The sequence below is a fragment of the Elephas maximus genome, chromosome 20 (genome assembly GCF_024166365.1).
Source record: "Elephas maximus indicus isolate mEleMax1 chromosome 20, mEleMax1 primary haplotype, whole genome shotgun sequence".
Lineage (NCBI taxonomy): Eukaryota > Metazoa > Chordata > Mammalia > Proboscidea > Elephantidae > Elephas > Elephas maximus.
In genome coordinates this window covers 51,986,360-52,009,911 of record NC_064838.1, presented here as the reverse complement: position 1 = coordinate 52,009,911, position 23,552 = coordinate 51,986,360, and the positions used below count along the sequence as shown (strand labels likewise).

Here is a 23,552-nt window from a genome sequence, read left to right as displayed (position 1 = left end):
TGTGCTCTCTTTTCAGGCCTCAGTTTCCTCCACTGTAAGGTGACATATGAGAGAGATGAGATCAGTGGACTGCGAAATGCTTCGAAGAGCCTTAGCAGTTTGGTAGAAACCTCCTGGGTATGGGGTTGGGTGGATTGACCAGTGAGCAAGGCCACACTTAAATTATTTGTTTCATATGCTTTCATTTCTGGCAAAAGAGACATTTTAAAAACTCTGCCTTAAATAATCTCTGGGGTTCCTTTGTATGCTAAAGCAGCTAAAGTTGAAATAGTAAAGAGCCCAAGACACTCAGACTAATTGTTCCCTTCAGGACCTGACCTAGTTTTGGCCAGAAATCCAAGGACTACAGTTTAGGAGTCCTGGGGCCTTCTAGAATGTTCAACTTGTCGGCAGCTGCCTCAGGTGAAGCTCTCTGGCCCTGGTGGAAACAGTCAGCAAGAAGTTATTGATAATCTGTTTTGTGGTCAGCTAGACTAGGCACTGTGGGAGAAAGAAAAATAAGAAGACATGAAACTTGCCTAGGCAGGACCTCTTATTTAACTGAAGAGATAAAATTAACAGAACTGTTAAAATACAATAAAATCCAATAAGTTCTGAAAAAGTGTGGCGTGATTCCTGGAAGGGGTGGGTCTTGAAGGTGGTGAGACAGACTCAGACACCTCCTACTCCCGCAACCACTAGGGCTAGGTCACGTACCATGAGCAGTGGCCCGGAGATTTGGACCTGCCCCACATAGACCACAGCAGCAAGATGCCTCGCAGAGTACCTGCCACAAAGGAAATCATCTCCTCTGTCAGCTGTCTCAGAATGGGCTCTTTCCTTAGCCCCCTTTATTTCCAGCAATGACCAGTTCGTCTTGAATATGTTTGCAGATCCTCCACCACAGCAGCCGCCGCTGCCACCACCCACAGATGGGGTTCCTCCACCTCCTGCTCCCGGCCCACCAGCCTCAGCTGCTCCCTAGCCTGGAAGATGAAGGGAATGTCCATGCCCAGCGCCACCAGCTGGAGTGGGGATGACAAGACTTGTGCTCCTCAGCTCCCACGGGTTTCTTCAGGATTTTTCTTCTCGCAGCCCCAAGCACGTGTCCCGTGTCTCCTCATCCCTTCTCCCTGAGCCCCTTCTGTGCCCCGACACCTCTTGTATCAGGCCGTCAGCCAGCTCTCAAGGAGAAGCCTGTGGTGACAGTGTGCCCTAGTCATCCTAAAAGTAACCGGTGTCTCCTCTGTCCTGGTGTGGGGGGTAGGTTGCCAGTTTTATCTATAGGTCCTGTCAACATTAGTACGCTATATCTATGATTTTTGCTCTTCTGCAGTTTTTTCCTTTGTCTTTTGCTTCTGTTGATAATGCTTTTTATAATCATTATCTTTTTTTTTTTTTTTTTCCTGTTACTATTTTAAAAGAGAGCATTCTAAGTTAATAGGAACCAAAAAAATGGTGATGGGCAGGGGATAGCCACAGAGGACAAATTTTAAGGCATTATAAGTGACCTTATTTTTGCTTATCTGAGCTAAGAACGGTGCTGATGGTGAAGTCTCCTGCACCAAAATTATAAGAGATGGGGAAGAGGGACCCCACTGATTCTATTCCCTGGTGAGGATCTCCACCCTGCTGGCAGAACATATTACTTTAACAAGTAAGTGGCGGGGGAGAGCACAAAACGTTAGAAAAAACCCACTCTTTCCCCAGGCCTGCTGGGTCTGGTTTTCTATGCAGATGATTTGTCAGGCTGGGAATGGGTCTTTTTTCTGAGGGCAGTGTGAATTTTGAGGGTTGGAGCTTGGGGAAAGGTACGCCTTAGTCCCTTAGCCTTGCTATGAAAGGTTTAGGGGTCTGGGTCAAATGGATACCCAGTGAATCTAGCCTGTTATTCACTGCTTGGTATGCATTCTGTTTTCTCCCTCTTTTAAAAAAAAAAAGTAGATAGTGCTAACCATTTTAGCTTATGGAACTTGGTTAGGATAGGATGGCTGGGGGTGCAAGTCCCCAAACTACCTCTTGCAGTAGCCAGGGTGAGTGAAGCGGTACTTTAGGTTTGGAATGGGATTGGAGAAGTGGGGCAGGACCAACGGCCTCTCATAACTTGTCCTTTCCCTTACTGAGCTCTCACATTCCATCTATCAGAGGGTTGTCAGGGAGATGCTGGGGGAACCAAGGAGCTCACCTGGCAGTCAGAGCATCATGCTTGGAGATTTGGGGCGCTCAGGCTGGGAAGGAATGCCATTCCAGAGGAAGAGCCGCAAACTGCCTTAAATTGAGCCCATTTCTAGCCCTGTCGCTGAGTGACTTGAGAGTTCTTGGTATTCTCCTCTCGTCCGTCCTTCTTCTCTCCTCCTCTTCTCCCATGGGTGGGGAAAGGGTGTTTTTGGTAGAGCTGGGTTTCCAAAGCACCTGGCATATTCACTTCACATCTCAAGTGGCGATTTCATTATTTAGAATGCAATATGGAATATCTTTTGGATAACTTTTTCTATATATTCTATAAAGCTTTACATGTAAGAGGGTGTAGGGAGGTGTTTCTAAAACACCTTAGAACTTTTTTCCTTAATATCAGAAAGCAAAAAAAAAAAAGCAAAACCACAATTGAGATTTGCCTTTCAAACCCTCAGGTGTTACCTCTAACCAGGTAGTCCTGGTCACCATCAGAGTACTGGAACCGAGGAGACCTTGTTCCTTTTATGTGTTTGTTCTGGACTCTTGGAGTGGACATGAGCTGGTTCCTACTGGAGTTTAGTTCCAATACATTTGCCTCCAGAGAGACCCCAGTGCCTTTTGAGAATGGCCAGGGGTTTCCCTACTTCCTGCCAGTCTTGCCCAAAGGAAACTCATTCCAAATACTTACCTTTTCCCCTGGGGTCCTAGAAGGAAAATGGAATTCTGGTTCATAGTGTGGTCCCTTGTAACCTCAGGTTTTAATGTGATCATTTCAAATTTAAAAGATCCAGGTGGAAATATTTTTACATGTTGGTAATCTACAGAATATCTGAATTCTTAACACTGTTATGTTTTGGTATAAGTGGTGACTTTTTTTTTTTTTTCCCATGTCTATGATCTAGTTTCATTCCTAAAATAGAGCCACCCAATTTTGTGAGGAGGGGGGAATTACATGTGGTTTTTGTACGAATGTGTGTTCCCAGTGTGTTGTTATTTTAGAAGAATGAGGTGAAAGGATTTTGGGACATGAAAGAAATGGATCAAGAAGGCTGATCTCCTTTTTCAGTGAATAAATGGAACACCATTTCTGAATTCTGTTCCCATTCTCTGCATTCATATACCAGTTTCTTCATGTGTCCTACGAAGAACCTACATATTCAGCCCCACCTGGGTTTGGTCATCAGTTAAAATTTACTGACCCAGGACTTCCTTTGTGATGCTTAAGGAAAATAGGGTTGGGAATGTGCCTTACCCACTGTTTGTTTCTGTGGGCATCGTGAAGAAGGATGAGTGGAAGTCTTTCAGGAAGGGTGGGTAATATTCCTGTTCCTCCAAGGGAGGAATAGGTTCACTTGGTAAGCTGGAGAATGCTTGTCAGGATTCATTGTAGACAGCCCAAGTTGGAGGACAGAAGATCCCATAAACCATGACATATTCCAGAGAGAGTGCTTGAGCAGCTACCAGTGTAAACCCTGTGCAGGAAACAGAAGCCATTGCCATCAAGATGCTTGTGAACCCAGTGAGGCAAAAGAAGCTGTTCTAGTATCTGTAGTGAGATAAAATGCCCACCCAGCTCCTCACAGAAGTGTTCCAGGTTGAGCTTTGCCTTCTGACCTGTTGCAGCTCCTTCCTTCCTGTAGTAAAGCGAGCTAGAGCTAGCTGGTCTCACAGGATTCATCTCCTTTTCTAAAGGTGAGGAGGAGGGTTAATCCTTGATGGAAGCTAAGTAAAGGCTGGTTGATAAATTTGAGTGAGAAATTATTTTTTGAGGTTCCCAGGTTCTTCCTGTTGGGTAATTCCACCATATGGGATTAAGAACAGTAGTTTTCAAACTTCAGTATGGACCAGGATCACTGCAGGCTTGTTAACAAACGAGCTCCTGGGCTCTACCCTCATAGCTTCTGATTCAGAATAGGTCTGGAGTGAGTAATGAGAATTTGCCTTTGAAGCAAGTTCCCAGGGGATACTGATCCCTACCATTTGAGAAGTACAGACTGAGAAAGTTATTTGGTAAGCAGTCTTAGTGCAAGATCTCTGCAGCGCCTTGTAACTCATTCTTTGAGACCATTTGTTCAATAAGCATTTGAGGGCTTGCTGTGTGCCAGGCATTGAACCTTGCATACAGTGAAGTCATCTTTCTGAATAAGGTAAGCAGGGTCCCTAGGGCACTTACATTCTAGTGGGGTGGAGGGTGGGGTCTAGACCATGGATAGTTAATAAATATTTTAGATAGTGTTAAGGATTGTTAAAAACAATGTAATCAAGAGTTTTCTGGGGACAACTTTGAGGGGGGATAAGGTGTATAGTCTGAATCGGATGGTCTTCTGTGATATCTGTCCTGTTGGGTATGATAACTAGAGGGTTTTCCAGGAAAACTTCCATCCGAATAACCCAGAATATCTTCTGGACACAATATGCTTGAGAGGTTGTCTTTCTGAAAACCTCTCTGCCTGTGACTGATCGTTTTAAAGCCCCTGCTTTATAATTTGGAAGAACATAGCCCTTTTTAGCTGCTTGTGTCAAAAGGGGACTTCCTCTTGGCAACAGTGTAAAAGCACCTTAATTCTCTGTTAATGGATTATTCCCCATTTAAGGAAGTCGTCTTTCAGAATGGGATGGAAAGGTGTATCACTGAAGGAAATGCTGCCCTCCTTCAATCCCAATACCTTAGAGGAATTCCTACTCACAGCGACACTATAGGACAGAGTAGAACTGCCCCATAGGGCTTCCTAGGCTGTAATCCTGGCTGGTGGGTTTGAACCACGCCAGCCTTTCAGTTAGCAGCCAACCATTTAAACACTGCACGACCAGGGCTCCTTGTACCTTTGAGGCTAGCCCTGAGTATTGAATCTCCTTGCAATCACCTTGTGCTGCAGCTTGTTTTCAGGCATATCACCAGTGCCTACCACCTTTGCTTCTGAACTCTTTGGTGACAGAGCTGAGACAACAGTGCCATACACAAAGGGTGACTATAGGAAGAGATGAAAGTTCCATAAATTTCAACCTATACAGAGGTTTCAAAACAAACTATAGCTAGTTCCCTCTAGGTCCCCCAGCCCTGTCCCAAGAGAGGAGAGTGAAGTTTGGTGCCTCTCTGCTCTTGCCTTGCAGAACTGAAACCATCTTTATTCCCCACTGCTCCAGAGACCTTTCCAGGCCCTTCCAACCCCATGCTGAGAGCTACTAGATGACTGATTTTAGTAGTGACCTCACCCTTCAGGGGAGACCCTGCCACCCACCCTTAGGATACAGCTTTTGCATGCCTTAGCAAAACAGCCATGCCTTAATATAGTATGGTGACCATCACCTTCGGACTACTGAGAAAAGAAAATGTCTCCTGGTGCTCTGTGACAAATCACCATCTAAGGGCTTATGAGGGTCCAGGAAGGGACTAGGAAGGAGCAGTCTCTTGCACAGTATTACCCCTTTGTATAGGCTGATTTCTGTGCCCGGTTTAACCCTGACAGTGATGGGTCCCCCATGACTGACTGAATGCCTGTGGCATTCCTTGCTCTGGTAAGCTTATTCTGCTGTCTCTTCCTTTGAAGGATGTTAGCTACAGGGTCCCCGAGAAGCATTTAGAGAGGCCACCTGCTGAGGCAAATCTCTTCTGCAGACAAGCCTAGCTGCTACAAATCTTGGGTTGTCTGATGCTATGTGGCTTCCTCCCAACTGACTTGGCCTTGGGGTAATGACATTCCAGAGGCCTTTCCAATCTGGTGGCACACTCAAACTGCCTGGACAAGATGACCACCTCTAGATTATGATGTCCTTTGCTGAGCTGACAGTACTTGCTCAATTGAGAATCCAGAGTCCCAGAAACAAGGAGGTGGTGGTCAGCACAGAGAACTCAAGCCCCTGACTTATGGCCCTTTCCTCCTTCCTGGGAATGGTCCAAGGAGATTCATTCCCTGCAGCCCAGAACCATGCATCTCTGCCAGCACCCTGGCAGGACAGAGGCCATGCTAGCTGTCCCTTTCCGACTCTTGCTCCTGAGTCTATACCCATCTCCAGTATTTCCTATTAAGGAGATCGCAGCATTAATTTAAACGTCTGGGTGAGCATTGAAGCATGTGGAGGAGGTAGTGGCGTAGTGGTTAAAGCAGGCTGCTAACCAAAAGCTTTGCAGTTTGAATCCACCAGATACTCCTTGGAAACCCTATGGGGCAGTTTTACTCTGTCTTGTTGGGTTGCTATGAGTCGGAATAGAGTCAACAGCAGCGGGTTTGGTTTTTGGAGGAAGTAGGGCTTCCATTCTGCCAAGTGGGGCCTTAGGTCTGCATCCTGATTCCCTTTCTGAGTTTCAAAAGCAGGAATAAAAAGCCTCTGCATTAAAATGAAAGAATTTGGAATCGGGATCTTAGTTCCAAGTACTGGCCTTAACACTTCACTAGCATGATCTTGGACAAAGTTGTTAATTCTCTTAGTATCACTTTGCAGATGTTTAAAACGGGACCAATAAGACTCAATAGTATAGTTGTGAAGAGTAAGGCAAATTAGAGTATTAGGAAAACTGAAAACTCATTAAAGTGTTAGTAGTTAATACTGAGGAATTCTGAGAACTTAAAGCTGGGAGCTGTGTTGCTTCCTGTCCAGACCACACTGCACCCAGCCATGGCAATTGGAGCAGCTCCGCCCTGGACAGCTGCCCCTTGGTGAAGCCAGGGGCTTTACATGTGCGGGGAGGCAGGCAGTAGCCATAGAAATGGGCCTTGTGCCTGCCTTGGCCCTGGAGGCAGGTGGCCAAACTCAGTAGGGACCTCAGAGGCATGCAGGAGCCACTGCCTCACAAAAAGCAGCTCTGATGCCCAAACACATGAGACTTGAATGTGGAGACATGGGTGTAAGCTCTAGATAGAAGTCAGGTTCCTTTTTTTTTTTCACTCTCCAATTCATACATCTTAATCGCTTCAGCCCACCCCAGTCCCTGTACCTAGGAAGAAAAAAAAAAAAAATTATATGCATTTGACACAGTGGTTACCAAGCACTTCCACAAATACTGTGAAACGCAGGTTACTGACTCTCCCAAGGTCACTCGGCTAGATCAGATGCTCAATCCTACATGACGCGTACCTGCCTAAATGCACTCCCATCTGTCTTGTGGAGGTGTCACCCCCAGGTGTGCTGTGCTCAGTTCCAAAGCTGCTGATAAGATCTGCAGGAAGGATCAGAATAGAACTGAGTGGAAACAGTTGATTTAAAATCCCAAATTGAAGTGGTAACAGAATTTGTCTCCATGAAAGGGAAGAAGGTGGTGGAGGAACAGACATTGAGGGAGAAGACATTTCACATTTTCTTCATTTTGTACCATATGCTTGTTTTCCTTAACTCAAAAATCGAATTTAAAGAATATATTTAACACTATTTGAGTAATATGTTGAAGAGAAAATGCGAAATAAGTTTAAATGGAGTAGGGAGAATTTTAACAAAGAGGTGGGAGAAGGCCCCCATCCAGATTGCTCTTGTGAAAGAGGTTGGAGTGGTTGTCATGCGCTAAACATAAAGGGATCCATCACTGAGGCACCTTCCCAAACGTGCCTCAGGAAGGGGAAAAGGAGGGAGACATGTCCACCAAGACCCTCTGACAACCACCACCCAAAAATCAGGGAGACACTGAGAAGCAGAGGGACATAAACTTGTACATACAGGCAAAAAAAAAAGTGACAAGCTACGGAGAAGGGAAGCAGGTGGAGACAAAGGGGTGTCTTGGGTGCCTCTGTGGCCAACAGGTGAGTGCAGAGCCCTGAGTAACCCTCCGCTCAGAGGAGGTTGTGTTTCGATCCCCAAAGGCTGTATGGACCCATGGAAAAGTCTCAGGACGTCAACTCCGTTTGTAAAAGGCTCCAGACCCACGGTTCTGGGGTCAGGTGGGGGCTGTTCATTTATAAGGTTTGTACCTTCCTGAGCCTCTGGTGCTATGCACTTAAGTGCCTTGCAGTGGGGAATTATTGCAGACAGGCCAGGAGGTCAGGGCATAAGCAGCTAACCACCTGGGGCAGGCTGAGAAGGCTTCCTTCATAGAGGGGAAGGTGATATGATAAGAATTGAGCTTTCCTAGCCATAAGGAGGCGTTTGCTAGAAAGACCAGGATGGGAGGCAAAGCCCGGCAAAGAAAATAGGCTCAGCAGTTCAAGTGAAAGAAACAGGCTGTCAACCATAACAATCCCTCCGGGGACATGTACGAAAGATCAGAAGGTAAGAGCTCCCATCTTGGTCACCAAAACGGTCCCCTGGGGCAGAAACAGGCAGCGTCTCTCAAATACTAGAGTTGCAGAATCTCTGCGGGCTGTGAAGCCAAAGGTCATTATTTGGGTAGTACATCACGGAGCCTCCAAAAGGTGAAAGGGGGACTGAGATCCTCCTCAGCCTGTCCTGGGCTTCCTCCATTTATAAGGGTTCCCAGCCAAGAGTTCTACTCCGGCGGGTCGGTTTTGGGGATAAGCAGGTGACAAGGCCGTGGCTCTGCCTCCCCACATAAGTAAGGCTTTGGAAGTAGTCCTGGGTCGCCCTGTGAGCGGTGGACAGGGCCGCACAAACCACGATAACGTTTGACTGGTGCCTGCATGTCCCTGGGCTGCGAACTAGAACACCTAGGTCTACCCGAGAACTTGTGCTTTGGTGGCCCAGAACACCTGCGAGGCAATAGCGGAGTCACAGTATTTACAGCCTTGGAAATCCTGTGGGGCCGTTCCTCTCTCCTATAGGGTCGCTCTGAGTCGGAATCGGCTCGACAGCAGTTGGTTTTGGTTTGGATTCCATGGAAGGCAAGAAGAGAGGGAGGGACGAGAGTTAAAGGCTGCTCCCCAGGCTGCACCGAGGAGGCGAGATCGGGGGCGGGACAGTTGCAGCCCCGGAGAGGGTCTTGCCCCCGTCCCCGAGCGGGTCAGGCTCTGCGCGGACTGGGCTAGTGGTTTGGGCTGCACACGGATTACGTCTGATCGGATTAGAGCCTAGGCCGTCAGCTTCGCCCGCTCCCCTGACGCTGCCAGGGCCCGCCCCACCTCGATCTGGCGACCTCCCCAAGCACCTTCCAAGTCCCGAACGCGAGGCAGGCGCTGCGCCGGGAGTGAACGCAGAGATCCGAAAGGCACCGTGCGCCCCGGGTCCCGCTCGTTTCTACAGCGCGGCTCAGGCTCCCACCCCTCTCGCGGCCTTGCCAGCCCTGCCGAGTCTGCGGGTGTCTGGCTCCGCTGCGTCCCCGCCTCCGGCCTCGCCGCATGGCGGGTGGGTTCCTCCCGAGGGGGAGGGTCCGTGCAGCCCCTGCACGGAGAGGGCGGCACCGCGCCCCGCCCCGCCCCGCCCCGCAGGCCCCCAGCCGGTGCACCTGTGGGCTACCGCCACGCGCGGCGCTGTGCGCCTGCCCCTGCGCAACTCTAAGGCCGTTTGTCTCCGTGTCCCGGTCAGGGGGTCTGTCTGTCCTCCTGGCGGGCGGACTGAGCGGGTCCCGCGTCAGCGCTACGTGCGGCGGGGCGGGCGCGGCGGGCGGGGCGGGAGGCGGAGAGGCGCGGCGCGCGCTGCCCATCGCGGGCTGAAGCGGCCGCAGCACGGGGCGGGAGGCGCGGCGGCCGGGCGAGCCGAGGGCGCAGCCAGCCGGGCGGACCGCGGATAGCGGTCGGGGCGCCGCGCCATGGGCCGAGCCGGGGCCGCCGGGGGCGGGGGCCCGGGCCGGGGGCCGCCGCCGCTGCTGCTGTTTCTGGGAGCCACGCTGGTTTTCGCCGCCGGGGCCGCGCCAGGTGGGTACCGACCGGGACCTGGGCGGCACTCGCGCCCCACCTCCGGGCGGGGGTCTGGCTGCCCTCGGGTACCGGCGGAGTCCGCGAGCTGTGGTAAGGGGGCGGGGCAGCGCCTGGGCCGCGGCCAGGGCGGGGGATGGGGCGCGCCAGAAGGTGGGGGGCGTGCGGGGCGCGGGGGCGGTGCCGGCCGCGGGGTTGCGGACCGCGGTGCGGGATGGGGGCGGGGCCTGGAGATGGGGCGGGGCCTGAGTGCAACTTCGGGGCGGGGCCTGGAGGTGGGGGCGGGCTATGGGGGGAGTAAGACTGCAAGACGGGACTCGAGCTGGAGGCCGCCCTGGCCTGGCCTTTTAGACTGCAGGTGGAGTGGGGAGCCTGAGCGGGGAAATGTTGGATCGGGTGTACCGTGTTCCCAGGGCTGAGAGGCCAGACCCAGGGACTGAGCTTAAAGGTGGGGGCGTGGCCTTGGGATACCTGGTGGCGGCTGCCGCGCTTGTCCCTGGTCTGGGAGGGCGAGCCGCGGTGGGGCGGAGCCCAAGAGCCGTTGCGCGCGCGGCGCCACCCTGACTCCCCGCTCCTCGCCCTCCCGCCCACAGCTCGCGAGGCGGGCAGCGCGGTCGAGGCCGAGGGACCGGTGAAGAGCGTCTTGGCATGGGAGCCGCGCGCCAACGATACGCGGGACGGGGCCGCCCCGTCAGGGACTGGGGAAGACGAGACCGCGTGGACGGCACCAGCCGACGAGCAGGCCGCGGCTGGCCCCCGGGTCGGCCCAGAAGAGGCGCTGGAGGCTTCGGCCGCGGTGACGGGCGCCTCCTGGCTGGAGACTGACAGCCCTGGCCTGGGCGCGGTGACCACCGAGGTGGGCAGTGGCGACGCCCAGGCCCTCCCAGCCACACTCCCTGCTCCCGATGAGGCCCTCGGGCAGTCGTCAGTACCCCCTGCCACCCCCGAGGCTATCAGACCACCCTCCTCCACCCCTGGCAACAAGCCGAGCCCAGGCCCTGAACTCCCCAAGGAGAGCTCCCTAGAGATTTGGCTGAACTTGGGAGGCAGCACACCTGGCCCTCATGGGCTAGAACCCACATACCCTTTTCAGGGCACGCTGGAGCCCCAGCCAGCCTCAGATATAATTGACATCGACTACTTCGAAGGACTGGACGGGGAGGGCCGTGGTGCCGACCTGGGAAGCTTCCCAGGCTCACTAGGAACTTCGGAGCACCACCCCGATACTGACACCGGCGGAGAGACACCTTCATGGAGCCTGCTTGACTTATACGATGACTTTACCCCCTTTGATGAATCTGATTTCTACCCTACCACCTCATTCTATGACGACTTAGATGAAGAGGAGGAAGAAGAGGAGGATGATAAGGATGCAGTGGGAGGTGGAGACCTGGAAGATGAAAATGACCCTCTAATGCCCACCAAGAAGCCTGGCCGGGGGCCAGGGGCAGGCCAGCCCACTAGTCGGTGGCATGCTGTCCCCCCACAACATACTCTGGGGATAGTCCCTGGCAGCAGCATTGCCCTCAGGCCCCGCCCAGGAGAGCCAGTCAGGGGCCTGGCCCCAGGCGAGAATGGCACTGAGTGTCGCAGTGGTTTTGTGCGACATAATGGCTCCTGCCGGTCGGTATGCGACCTCTTCCCCAGTTACTGTCACAACGGCGGCCAGTGCTACCTAGTGGAGAACATAGGGGCCTTCTGCAGGTAAGGGTGTGGCAGACAGGTGTCCAGGGGCTTCTAAAAGAGCACCTGAAGAGTGTGTGTAAGGCAGACCCAGCTACGAGGGAGATGACAGGCACACCTTCTAAAAGGTTATACATTCACAGGATTCCCAGATCAAGAAACGTTCACTGGGATATTTTCTACAGAATTACTTGTTAAAATGTATTTCTTGGAATTTCGTCACTAGGAGAGTTTCCTTAGAAATAAGAGTTTCTATTTTCTTTAGGTGTTGTGTCCTTTACCAAAGCGCTAAACTGTAAAGGCAAAATAAAAGGACTTCTTTAAGGGTTTTGGAAAGAGGCCTTTGCAGGGTTAGGGAATTTTTGATGGAGAATTTAGTTCTGGCTGTACTAGCAAAAAGAGGCGAGGCCCATGAACCTATTCTGTAGGAAAGGTTGCTGCTGAATGCTCCAAGTCATGTGTATGGCAGGAGGGCCTAGTCTGCCTGAGTGGGGTGTGTGGGGAGTAGACATGTAAACTCAGAAGACCCTGTCACTGAGAGCAGACCCAGAAGAACAGCCACTCAAATTGGTAAAATTTAGCGGAGAGTCTTTGCTGGTTTCTTAACTTTGGGTGGCTTTTTCATTCTACCTTAATGTTTGTCTTCCTTGGGATACCCAACCCTTAATGTTTTTAAAGATCCAGAGAGCTTGGTATGCCTGAGAACTTTGTCTGCAGCTGCCATCCCATGCCTCCTGAGGTAATTCCCCATTCACCTTCATTCTTGGGAACTGCCCTCACAGCGAGGTATTTAACGTGCTGGAGAGCTGGCTGACTTATTCTAGAAGAATCACAAGTCAGAGGTGATGTGAATGGTTCCCTTGTCTCTCTGTCTTGTACTGGCCATAGGAGTGAAGTGGAACCCTCACACTCCTTTGGGTCTTGTTTCCTCAGGCCCTAGGAGGAGCACTCCTCTTACATGAGTCTCTCTCTTTTGTGTCATTTCCGATATTTTTTTCAGAGTCTAAGTTGGAGGTATATCAGGAATTCACATTCTTTAGGTCTTGATGTTCCAATAAGAGAATAACACATAAAAGCAATGAATGTTGAACCTTTGGCATAGAAGCTGGAGTTCCTGTTCTTTTTATAAAATTTCTTTTTGTTCTTTGTTTTTTTTAATAAATGGTCATGACATTAGGGTCACTGATACAGGAAGTGACCACACAGTTCTGGTTGGAATCATCCAGCCATTGCCAAGAAGAGGGAATGTGATCAAGAAATTATGGCAACAAGAACCTTGCCAATTGGTTAAGGGCTAACAGAAATATGGGGAAACCCCGGGATTCTGCTCTGCAGACTCCAGCTTGGGGTGCTATAGTGATAATTTCAGCCTGGAAGCTGTGGAATCTCTGCCAAATCATCATCTTTAATCCTGTTGGAGGCCTGGAGTTTTCTCCTTCAAAGTGAGCTGCCCATGAGAGGATGAGATTTGAGCCCTTGGTGCCTCTGGGGTTCCCAGAGTCTCCTGGAGCTTTCAGGGGGTTCCCAAGTGGAAGAGGAAGGTTGTCCTCCTCACTAAACTGCATGGCTTTGCTAATAAGTCCACCAGTGTGTCACTCCCTCAGAAGGGCTTCTCAAGTCCACTTCAGCCGCCCTTGCTCGGCTTCCACCCCAGGGTCACACACGGGCCTTCCTGCAGAGATCCCTGGCTGTGTACTCAGCTGTGGCTAGAGAACTGAAGTCCACTTCAGCCACCCTTGCTCGGCTTCCACCCCAGGGTCACACGGGCCTTCCTGCAGAGATCCCTGGCTGTGTACTCTCAGCTGTGGCTAGAGAACTGTTTTGCATTCCACTCACAGGGGACTGCTGAACCTTTAGTCGCAGACTGCAGCCTGCCTTTGTCTCTGTCACCCTGACCCACTGCAGGAAAACGATCAGAGCTATTGCGGAACTTCTCTAGAACAGTGAGTTAGAGGGCCCCTCTTAGAGGGAGATGCGTTCCCTGGCATCTTCAAACAGGCTCCCTGTGACTGAAGGGGTTCATTTGGAAAAGAAAGGGGAATTCCTTATTAACCAAGTTTCCCTACCCAATTCTGGATGTAGAATAGCCAATCTTCCAAGCATATTTTCCCCATTTCTGGACCCCTTTCTCTTGTCTGTCATCCACCCTGAGGTTCCTGTCCTTCCTCCTTTGCCTGCCTCTGTATCCTTCCACATCTTTCCTCTTTGAAGCAGCCTGGTTGCCATGGAAACAGCAATGTCATTGGAAGAGTTGGAGCCTGGGAATGTCCCCAAGGGCAGGAGAAAGTCACTCAACAAAAGGACTAAAACCCACCCAGAGGGGTGATTCTCACTCTGCTTGCATGACCATTCTCATGGTAATTGCATAAAGAGTTTTAGGGGCTGTACATGGGGCTGCAGAGGTAAGAGGAGAATATACATCCATCTTTGTGTTTGTCCTTGTCTGCCACTTCCTTATTTTTCAGTGTCTGGCTAGCCACGTGAGCTAGATGGGACTGCAAAGCAACAGATCGGTTTTCATGTGCAGAGCAGGTCCTAGCATTTTGTAGCCATAGCTCCTATTCATCTTGTTTTTCATCTGTCTTTTGCCCAGAGCCCAGGGCAGGGAGGGGCCTGAGAGAATCCTGGGATTGTCCTCATTGAGACTCTGAGGCGGAAGGCCAGCATTCCCTTCCCTCTTCGGTTACTTAAGGGCCATGTAACTTTGGTTGCCTCATTTATATCGTGTACCTCTGAGTTGCTGGTCCACTTCATAGGTGGGTTGTAAAGATGGGGTGAGAATATCAATTAGAAGGGCTGTACAGATATGGAGCATTCCAGTCCCTCTAGATTGTCATAGGAACAGGCTATTGAGATGATTATTGGGGTCAGGGGCCAGATCCTGGCTGTGGCTGCTGGCTCCATCGCCTCAGGCTCCCCCTGTCCCTGCTGCAGATGCAACACGCAGGACTACATCTGGCACAAGGGGATGCGCTGTGAGTCCATCATCACCGACTTCCAGGTGATGTGTGTGGCCGTCGGCTCCGCTGCCCTTGTGCTGCTCCTGCTTTTCATGATGACGGTGTTCTTTGCCAAGAAGCTCTATCTGCTCAAGACGGAGAATACCAAGCTGCGTAGGACCAAGTAAGTCTGTCACCAGCCTCACGTGATGGGAGGCACCCTGACCCCACTGTGCCCCTCCATCTGATCCAGGGATGTTATCATAAGGGTCTCTGGCACCAGCAGCCCACCAACAGTCCGAACACCGTCACCACAGCCCTTCCCCACATGGGAAGGAGGGTGCTTAAAGAAAAGACAGCCAGCATATAGCAACTTTCACCTATATTTCCCAAGTAAGATACTGTACTCAACTTTCCCTGCCACCACCACCCCATGCCTGCACAGGCTTCCCTGGTTTTAGACTAGGCCAGTATAAGGATTCCGCTCACAGTCCGTGTGAAGAAACTCCATCTTCCTCAAATCTGCTGTCACCTCAATACCAGCTCCTTCTCAATGAATGCTAAAGAGAAAAGGTTTCACACCACAATGCATGGCTTTTTAAAAGCTTGCAAACCCCTGATGCAAACAGAAGTGCAAGAAACTTAAGGAAATTTTCTACCTCTCCTGAGTAAAATTTGGTGGAGGTGTTAGAGTTAACCCTCTGCAGTATGGATTTTAAGGGCTCAGTTCAGCTTTTCCCTTAGTATAGCAGTGACTGTTGGGTGTATGTGAGCAGCACCATGTGTTTACTCTTTACCTCCATGCCTTGAATACTTGAACCTGCTCTCATATATAGGAGAGAATCACTCCTGATGTTAAGGAAAATAACCCTTCTGAAATGTCACAGTAGTCACAAGTGGAGGAGGTTGGAGCTCAGCCTCCTTGGGCCCAAGAGACACTTTATGCAGAATAGCCCTCACCTCCCTTCAAAGCTGTTGGTCCCATTCATCTCCTTCCTGTGACCTGAAACTCCTTTCAGAGAAAGACTGAAGGACTTTCCCTGAGTCCTGGGAAGAGGACAAAATGCCATCTGTTGCTCCTTTGCTGGGTAGAAGCATGCAGTGTGCAGATACCAGCAGCTTTCTGCAGCCTCTCAGCTAACTGTAGTGGGGCTATAAGGGCCCCTCCATTGTACCTGTGCATTGAGGCAGGGCTGTATCTGTGCATGTGATCACTCTGAAGAGATACAAGCCGGGACCCTATACCAAGAGTAGCTGGGTGAGCAGGGATGTTTGGAGAGGAGGGGGATGGGACCACCTAAATCAGGGCAGCTGCTGATGAGGATGGAGGAGAGAAAGGAGCAGGTGCTAGGGCAGTGGAGAAACAAGACCCGTGGCCAGAGCTATGTCCTCATTCTAGGCCTTTCTCCTCTAGCCAGCTATGAGTTTTGCGCAGAGCATGGCTCCTGCGCCCCTTCAGCTCAGATGTCATCTCCCCTATTTCTCTCTGAATACTTTATTTCTTTCCCAAGCCTAGCTACTGCTCTGATAGTGCTGCGGGTGTCCAGTGCACTACAGATACTGCTGGAATTTACTGATTGCAAGATAAACATTTTCTTCACATATTAACATCTCTGAAATTGGATTGTGTCTTTTGCTGGCACCTTATAATCACTGTTGGCCAGATGGCAGTCATGATGTAGTTGTCATTACCTGGCATGCAGGAGCATGGTCATAGCTGTCCACATTATTGTCAGTTCTTTATCTAAAGTCTAAATTAGCTGCCTCAAGTATAAAATGAAAAATTCTAGGTGCTAAGAAAGTATTGAATCATTTAAATGGTGAAAGTTTTTTTCCTAATGGTACATCTTATTATGATCCATGGCATTTGATGAAATACGGTATTTGACCCATGAAGCTGAGGCATTACTACTATTGTTAAATTTTGCTATGATTGTTTCACTTATATTTTCCTTTCTTCTGTCCTAATCAGCAAATTCCGGACCCCATCTGAGCTCCACAACGATAACTTCTCCCTCTCCACCATTGCTGAGGGCTCTCACCCAAATGTAAGGAAACTTTGCGACACTCCCCGTACCTCCTCCCCCCATGCCCGTGCCTTGGCTCACTATGATAACACTATCTGTCAGGTAACTTGTCTTCTTCACATCTCTCCTTAATGCATGCTTCAGCTCTCTTCTCTCATGTCTTTGGTCTGTTTCAGAGTGTATAGCCTCATGGGAACTCTGGAGATCAGCTTAGAGCAATGGGCTGGGGCATTGAAGGTGGAAGTAGAGGCTTGATGATATATCACTTCCTTGGCAAGAAGAGTTATATGTAGTAGAAAAGGTTTTTTTCTAGGATGACTTAATTTTCAGCTTCATGAAGGCCTCAGAAATCTGATTATTGTGTTTCTCCTTTTCATATCAAGGAGAAAGGGCTCTGCTTTTATTGCTGGGGAATTTCCCAATGGTCAGTGAAGCAAATGGTAGTTGCTGCCTGGGATGGGTGGAATAGGACCTCTGGTTCTTGACTCTATTTGTGGACCCTAAGAACAGTCAGGCTTATACACAACTGGATAGGGCCAGAGGTGAGCACAGAACACTGGTGGAACCATAGAACATAAGTCTAGGATAAAAGTCAAATTCTGTTGTTAGGATGATGGGCTCAGAAATACCAGCTGAGACCCAATAAATGGCCCGTAGACCCCAATAGCCACCACCTGTCTGTCAGTTTGTCATGCTGTGGTGACTTGCATGTTGCTATGATGCTGGAAGCTGTGCCACCAGTATTTCAGGCACTAGCAGGGTCATCCATGGGGGACAGGTTTCAGCAGAGCTTCCAGACTAAAGCAGACTAGGAAGAAAGCCCTAGCAATCGACTTCTGAAAATTAGCCAATGAAAACCCTATGGATCACAACATAATTTTGTTCAGCATAGTGCTGGAAGATGACCTGCCAGGTTGGAAGGCGCTACACAATGGCTGCAACAATGGCCTCAGACATGCCAGCAACCATGAAGTTGGCGCATGTCTGGGCAGCATTTCCTTATGTTGTATGTGGGGCTACCATGAGTCACAGCTGACTTGACAGCAACGAACAACAATAACAGCAGACCCCAATAGACCACTTTTGGTCTAGTGTGTTACCTGAAATAGACTGGCCAGTAAAATACTGGGCAACATCAGAGAGAATTTTGAAAACAAGACAGAAACCATCCCAGCCCCAGATCATGTCACGTCAAAATCCAAGAATCCTGCACATAATTTATAGCCCATGCCTCAAGATAAATGCATTATTACACAGATTAGGAAGCTAAACTGAGATTCTTCACACTGCAACAATGGAATTTAGGAGAAAATTTTGAGGAAGTTCTTTGAAATAATAGAGTATCAAAACTCATAGGAGCCTTAACGGTCTACAGCAGTGCTGTCCAGTGGAATGTTTGGTGAGATAGAAACGTTCTATATCTGCGCCTTCCACCACAGCATCCACTAGCTACATGTGACTGTTGCGCTTTTAAAACATGGCTAGCACTGCAGCACTGGGCAGCACATATCTCCACCACTGTCTTCGTTTTATGGATGGGGAAACTGTGGCTCCAGAAGGAGGAAAAGAGAAAAATAATAAGTATGACCTTTTTTACCACATCGTAGAAAAGGAAAACTTCGCCTGGTGGGGGTGAAATAAAGAAGACCTATTTAAGTATGAAATAAAAGAGGTAAATTTAGGATAATTAAAGTCGATATAAAGAGTAGAAAAGGAACAGATATTATTTCAGCTGGTGTGTCCCAAGATATGAATAAACTAAAGATGACTATAATAACCAAGGAAACAAAATGTCTTACAAACTTTAAGATTGATAACCACAGTCAACTCACAAGGACATAAGCACCTTCAGGACAGGTCAGCGTCTTGCTCATCTTGGTATACACTACATCCCTACCTTACCCAGCCCCTTGCAGTAATTAATATGCACTCAGTCAGCATTTACTGAACATTAGTGAATGATGGTCTACCACAAAGTATCTTGTTTCCACCATCTGGTCTGCCATTTTGTACTTGAGAGGTAGCTGGTTTGACCGGTATGGCAGTTCCTATAGTCAGGGTATTCGTTGTCGATTGTTAATTCCTCCTACCACTCCAGCCTGACAGAGCTCAAGGGCCCTTAGGAAAGTTTCTGACCCATGCATTTCTGGTCCAGCATCCCTACCACAGGTACAGATACCTTTTCCCTTTATAAAGAGGGAGGGGGAAGAAGTAGCTCTTCTTGGAGGGCGTGACTGCGTGAGCTAATACAAAGATTTCTTATCCTCCTCAGTTGACCCAGCTCTGTGGAAAGCAAGGCATTTGTATGTGAAAGCTACCACTCACCTGACATCAGAATACAACAAGTCTTAAAAATGGAGTGGAGCGGGGTCGTCAGTCGTGGTGGACTCTACCTTGAGGAGGGACTGTGGGAGGAAGGGGGCAGCAGGCTGTGGTGGTTTCCTCTGCCTCTGGGATCTCACGGGTCATTCTCAGCTGGCATCCTTCATTCAGGCTGTGCCCCAGGGGATAGGCTCTGCTCTCTGCCAAGGCACTGGGAGGTGGGCAAGTGACTGTCCCTCAGGGAGGGTACCGGTGATTTTCACCTTCACCTCCAATTCTTTCCACCTAGTCTGAAGGTCAAACTTAGTCAAGATCTTGTGAACGCTGACAGTTAAGATGATTGCCACTTTGATGTGAAGTTCATTGCTTCAACCACCACATTGATTGCTTACAAGTGGTGTTAGCAGCAGAGTGAAAGTGAGAAAGCCTCTGGGGTGAGCAGAGAAGTGCAACTAAGGGCATCAGTGTCAGGCCTGCTGGTTTGGTCTCTCCCTGTCCCTCTCCCTTTCCTCCTTAGATTTACTTGCTTGGTATTGGTGTTTCCCAAAATTTTAGAGAGTTGTATTTATCTTAATGGAGGAGTTATTTCTTTTATAGAAGGCAGGTTGATTGGGTCATTTTCCTGCCCAGTTCCAATCATCTCTACAAGCCACACTCTGAAAAGATTTCAAACAAAAAAATCTGCTGCTTTGGGTCTGTGGTGGGGTGGGTCAGTTGCTGGTGTCCCTGTTGGTGGCACTTCCCTTCCTTCTTCTCTGCTGTTCAGTGCTTCTGGTGCTGCCCGCTCCTCCGGCCCTCCCGAACAGTTGTGAGGCACTGGAGCCAGTGGGCCATTGTCTGAATCTGTGTGTGAGTGAGTCTCTTGTGTAGCTGACCAGCCAACCTCAAAAGGGAACACTAGAGAAAAGGGAAAGGTTTGCGACTCCTCAGCCACAGCTGTGGAGGTTTGTAAGCTTTCCAGGAGGAATGCTGAGCGTGTGGGAAGCTGGATACTTTCCAGGTGCACCGCATGAGTGAAGTCACCTGAAACCCACAGGCAGCCTGCCCAAACACCGAGAGCTGCCCTGTAGGTCCTCAAAGCTGTGCAATTGAGGGAATGTTGTAGATATAACTTGGGTCCTCCTAAAATTTGACAGACCTTCCGGGACATTTCAGTTTGTTACTAGGATTTCTCCATGGCATCCCTTAGTGCTTTGTTTTTTACAATTCACATCTTTCCAACTTTCCAGGCTGTCTCTTTTTCCTGTGACTGATAAAGCATTAACTGCCCACCTCTCTGATAGAGGTTTGTGTCTGGACAAGGACGGGTCTAGGCCTGAACCCACATTACCCCTGGGCTGAAGGGTGCTCATATGGCTGGGGTAGAATGCCAGGGCAGAGGGCACAGTAGTTCCCAGGTCTTATGCCAGATGGCAGTCCAGCTCTCCCATGATGAGGGACTTCTGCCAAAGCAAAGGCAGATGGGGCTTTCTGTCATGGGATTCAGCAACCGTAGGCTTAACAGGATCAAGTTCTTGCAGAGACGCTTAGGTTAGCAGTTCTGTTTGTTGGAGGTACTTAGTTTGTCTAATAGGATTGTTGGATATCTGTGCTCCTTACTTTTAGACTATGTTCCTCCCACCCCTTGGCCCAGAAGCAGTTTTCTCATCTGTCCAAATCTCGTGAGCCCTCAAGGGGCCGGGTTTAAGGGGCCCCTACCTTCATGGCATCACAGCTTTGATGCCCAGGCCTATGAGTGACTAAATCCACTTCTTTTCACATTATGAGACTGTTCTTGTGCTAAGTATACCCAAAGAGGAGAGCCAAGTATAGGTGCTGATACCTTGTTCCAAGTTTTGCTATGATTCAAAGTCCATCCTACCCAGGATTTTAATGGCCCAACTCTCAAGCCTCCATGCCCATCGTCTTCCCCCAAAACAATACAGAAGTACAGGAAATAAAAAGTGCAGTTCTACCACACCCACTTCCCTCCCCATAAAATATGTACGTAATTGTGTACACATACATCTGTATATCATTATATTTCATAAACATAATAGGCTCTTACTATATATATGGTCCACTTCTTACTTTTTTATGCTTATGTCATGGAGATCTTTCCATCTCAGCAGTGTAGATTTATGTTACTAAAAAGTTTTTTCTGACTCTCTCCAAGAAGTGATTGAAAATACCAAGTGCCTGTGGGTGCCTTGCGTGTCTGCCTTGCATGCAGTCTGCCTCAGTGCTGTATGAAGTTCATTTCCTCTGGTTTTTGCCTCACTGTCTGTAAATCATGTCTGAAATCTTTGAAACTCACTATTAAATAACTCTGCTCAAGCTGGTTCTCTGGAAAAGTGCTAACTGACCCTGGGAGTAATGAGCAGGTGACAGTGATTGCTGTATGTACAGTACTTTTGAGCTCCCTTAGTGCACTGTAAGGAGCCCTGGTGGCACAGTGGTTAACTGTTCGGCTGCTAACCAAAAGTTTGGCAGTTCGAACCCACCAGCCGCTCTGTGGGAGAAAGATGTGGCAGTCTGCTTCCATAAAGATTACAGCCTTAGAAACCCTATGGGATGGTTCTACTCTGTCCTATAGAGTCACTATGATTTGGAATCAACTCGGCAGCAGTGGGTTTGGTTTTGGGTTAGTGCACTATCATACAAGCATCGTGGAAAAGCCTGGAGTCATTCCCTACTTTGTTTCCAACCAATCACTACCCTAATCTAGTGCTCCTATGGGTCAAACTCAGTAGCAGGCAGCATGGACAAGAGCTCACTAGAGTTTTATGGAGAATGCTCTAGTCCTTGGTAGTGAGTTGATTTGTAGAAGTGGTTAAAGCAAGAAGTCTTAGCTTGCTGGCCAGATAAGGAAACATTCTCTCTTCTTGCCACCCATGAATCGGCCTGAAGAGTTCCACAACATCTTTGATTAGCAGAGTTGTGAGCATTTACAATAGCTATTTGGGGCACCAAAGAAAGAACTTAGACACATTGACTCTCCACGGTTCTAATCCCCTCAAGTAAGCCCTAGGAAAAGAGTAGTGGGAAGGCAGGAGTTGCCATAAAAGTTCTTTGAATGCCCAGAATGTGACCTCGGAGGACAGTGTGCCATGAGGGTTTCCTGAAAACCCTTAACAAGCAAATTCAGTTCAGGTTCAGGAGCTTGCATAGGGCTGAAGGCAGCATGACATGGATTGGTGAGAGGGCATGGGCACGCTGAAGAACCAGCAGCATGGGTGCCACTTGATGGAGAATATGGCAGGCCATTGAGGCAGCAGGACTTATTCGGACATGGCACTTGGGTTGAGGAAACACCTTTTTAGGTATCATTTTTTTAGTAGGTAAAGGCCTAACAGTAAAAGGCCCACACATCTTTGGTTTCTAGTCAGAAAATGTATATTTGCTGTGGGGGGAGGAGCCCTGGCTTTGCCAGGAGCAGCCCCGCACCTGACCATAGCTCTGTGAGTCCACCAGTATATTCACCAGTGTTTCCTGTCCAAGACCTGCCTGGGAGAGCAGAACACAACATACTGGAGAGCCAGAGGAAGGAGGGGCTAGGCAGGTCCTCCAGAGTTTATCAACATGCAAGACTTTATGGGGCCTCAGAAGCCCTGGTGGTGCAATGGTTAAGCACTCAGCTGCTAACCAAAAGGTTAGAACCCACCTGTGGCTCCTAGGGAGAAAAGACCTAGTGATCTGCTCCTGCAAAGATTACAGCCTGGGAAGCCCTATGGGCAGTTTTACTCTGTCCTATGGGGTCGCTGTGAGTCCGAATTGACTCAGTGGCACACAACAACAAGGCCCCTCTAAAGGAACGGTAGTAAAAGGGACTATTTCTCCCCCATCTCTGTCCAAGAGAAAACCCTGGACTGGCCCAAATTAAAAGTATTGCAATCCAGTTACTTGGCAAACTTTCATTTATTCTGGCCATTGCTTTTAAGGGTGAATTTCCTAAAAAGTAGCTGCTAATCGGTTATTTTTGTTCATTCAAGTCTTAAAACTTTCTTCCTTTTTTCAGTGATGCTTCTTTCAGCCAGGTAGAAGTTTTGTCGATTGCTGTAATCATTGTCTCTTTCCCTCTACTCCCACCCCCACCCCACAAATTTTTTTCTCTTCCAGGATGATACAAGTGCACCCCACAAAATCCAGGAAGTTCTCAAGTCTTGCCTGAAAGAGGAGGAGTCCTTTAACATCCAGAACTCCACGTCGCCCAAACTTGAGAGTAACAAAGGTGACCAGGCGGACTTGGACGTGAACTGTCTGCAGAATAACTTAACCTGAAGCAGAGCAAGAAGAAAGGAGACGGGGGCGGGGGGAAATGTTGCCTCCTCTTGTACAGAGTCTATTTCTTGTAACCATTTGTTAAGCCCTTTTCTTTTTCTGATCTCATGGCATGCTTTGATGTATTTTGTACAGGAGGGAAAAAAAAGCAAAGAATCTGAATGGAATTGCATCCGTTGGACTGTTCTGTCTGTGCCGTCTGTACAGTGCTTCTGCTGCTGTGATTTCTAAACCTGTGCTGTTACTCAACTGACTTTTTTTTGTACTTTGACCCACCTTTTTTTGAGATACCAGTAAAAAACAAAGTTCTTGAAATAAAACTTTTTAAAAAGTTATCCATTTTCCTAATGTCATTATGTCCACTCCCTCCCCATTCTTGTCACTTTGAGTTGAGTTCTTGCCTTCATTGAAGATGTATGTTTATTTAAATATGT

At 49.0% G+C, this 23,552-nt stretch overlaps 2 protein-coding genes across 3 annotated transcripts in view; both read left to right on the top strand.

The window, feature by feature from the left end:
- Positions 1-3,246, top strand: part of SMARCC1 (SWI/SNF related, matrix associated, actin dependent regulator of chromatin subfamily c member 1) — a 172,249-nt gene extending 169,003 nt beyond the window's left edge. For both annotated transcript variants that reach the window (XM_049863561.1, XM_049863560.1), the window contains exon 28: positions 873-3,246. In XM_049863561.1, the coding sequence (XP_049719518.1) occupies positions 873-964 (92 nt within the window). In that variant the 3' untranslated portion in view covers positions 965-3,246. The remainder of the gene's footprint in view (positions 1-872) is intronic.
- A 6,535-nt stretch (positions 3,247-9,781) lies between these two features.
- On the top strand, positions 9,782-23,415 carry CSPG5 (chondroitin sulfate proteoglycan 5). The gene is made up of 5 exons (XM_049862067.1): positions 9,782-9,887; positions 10,481-11,591; positions 14,505-14,693; positions 16,482-16,557; positions 22,957-23,415. Exons 1-5 carry the CDS (start codon positions 9,782-9,784, stop codon positions 23,116-23,118), a joined length of 1,644 nt encoding a protein of 547 aa, XP_049718024.1. The 3' UTR covers positions 23,119-23,415.
- Positions 23,416-23,552: the final 137 nt, after the last annotated feature.

Bases quoted from the DNA above. Each gene is read 5' to 3' on its own strand.
- CSPG5 (XM_049862067.1), top strand. From the start codon at position 9,782: ATGGGCCGAGCCGGGGCCGCCGGGGGCGGGGGCCCGGGCCGGGGGCCG. The intron at 9,888-10,480 runs GTGGGTACCGAC...TCCCGCCCACAG, and splicing joins CGCCGCCGGGGCCGCGCCAG to CTCGCGAGGCGGGCAGCGCG. The intron at 16,558-22,956 runs GTAAGGAAACTT...TTTCTCTTCCAG, and splicing joins CTGAGGGCTCTCACCCAAAT to GATGATACAAGTGCACCCCA.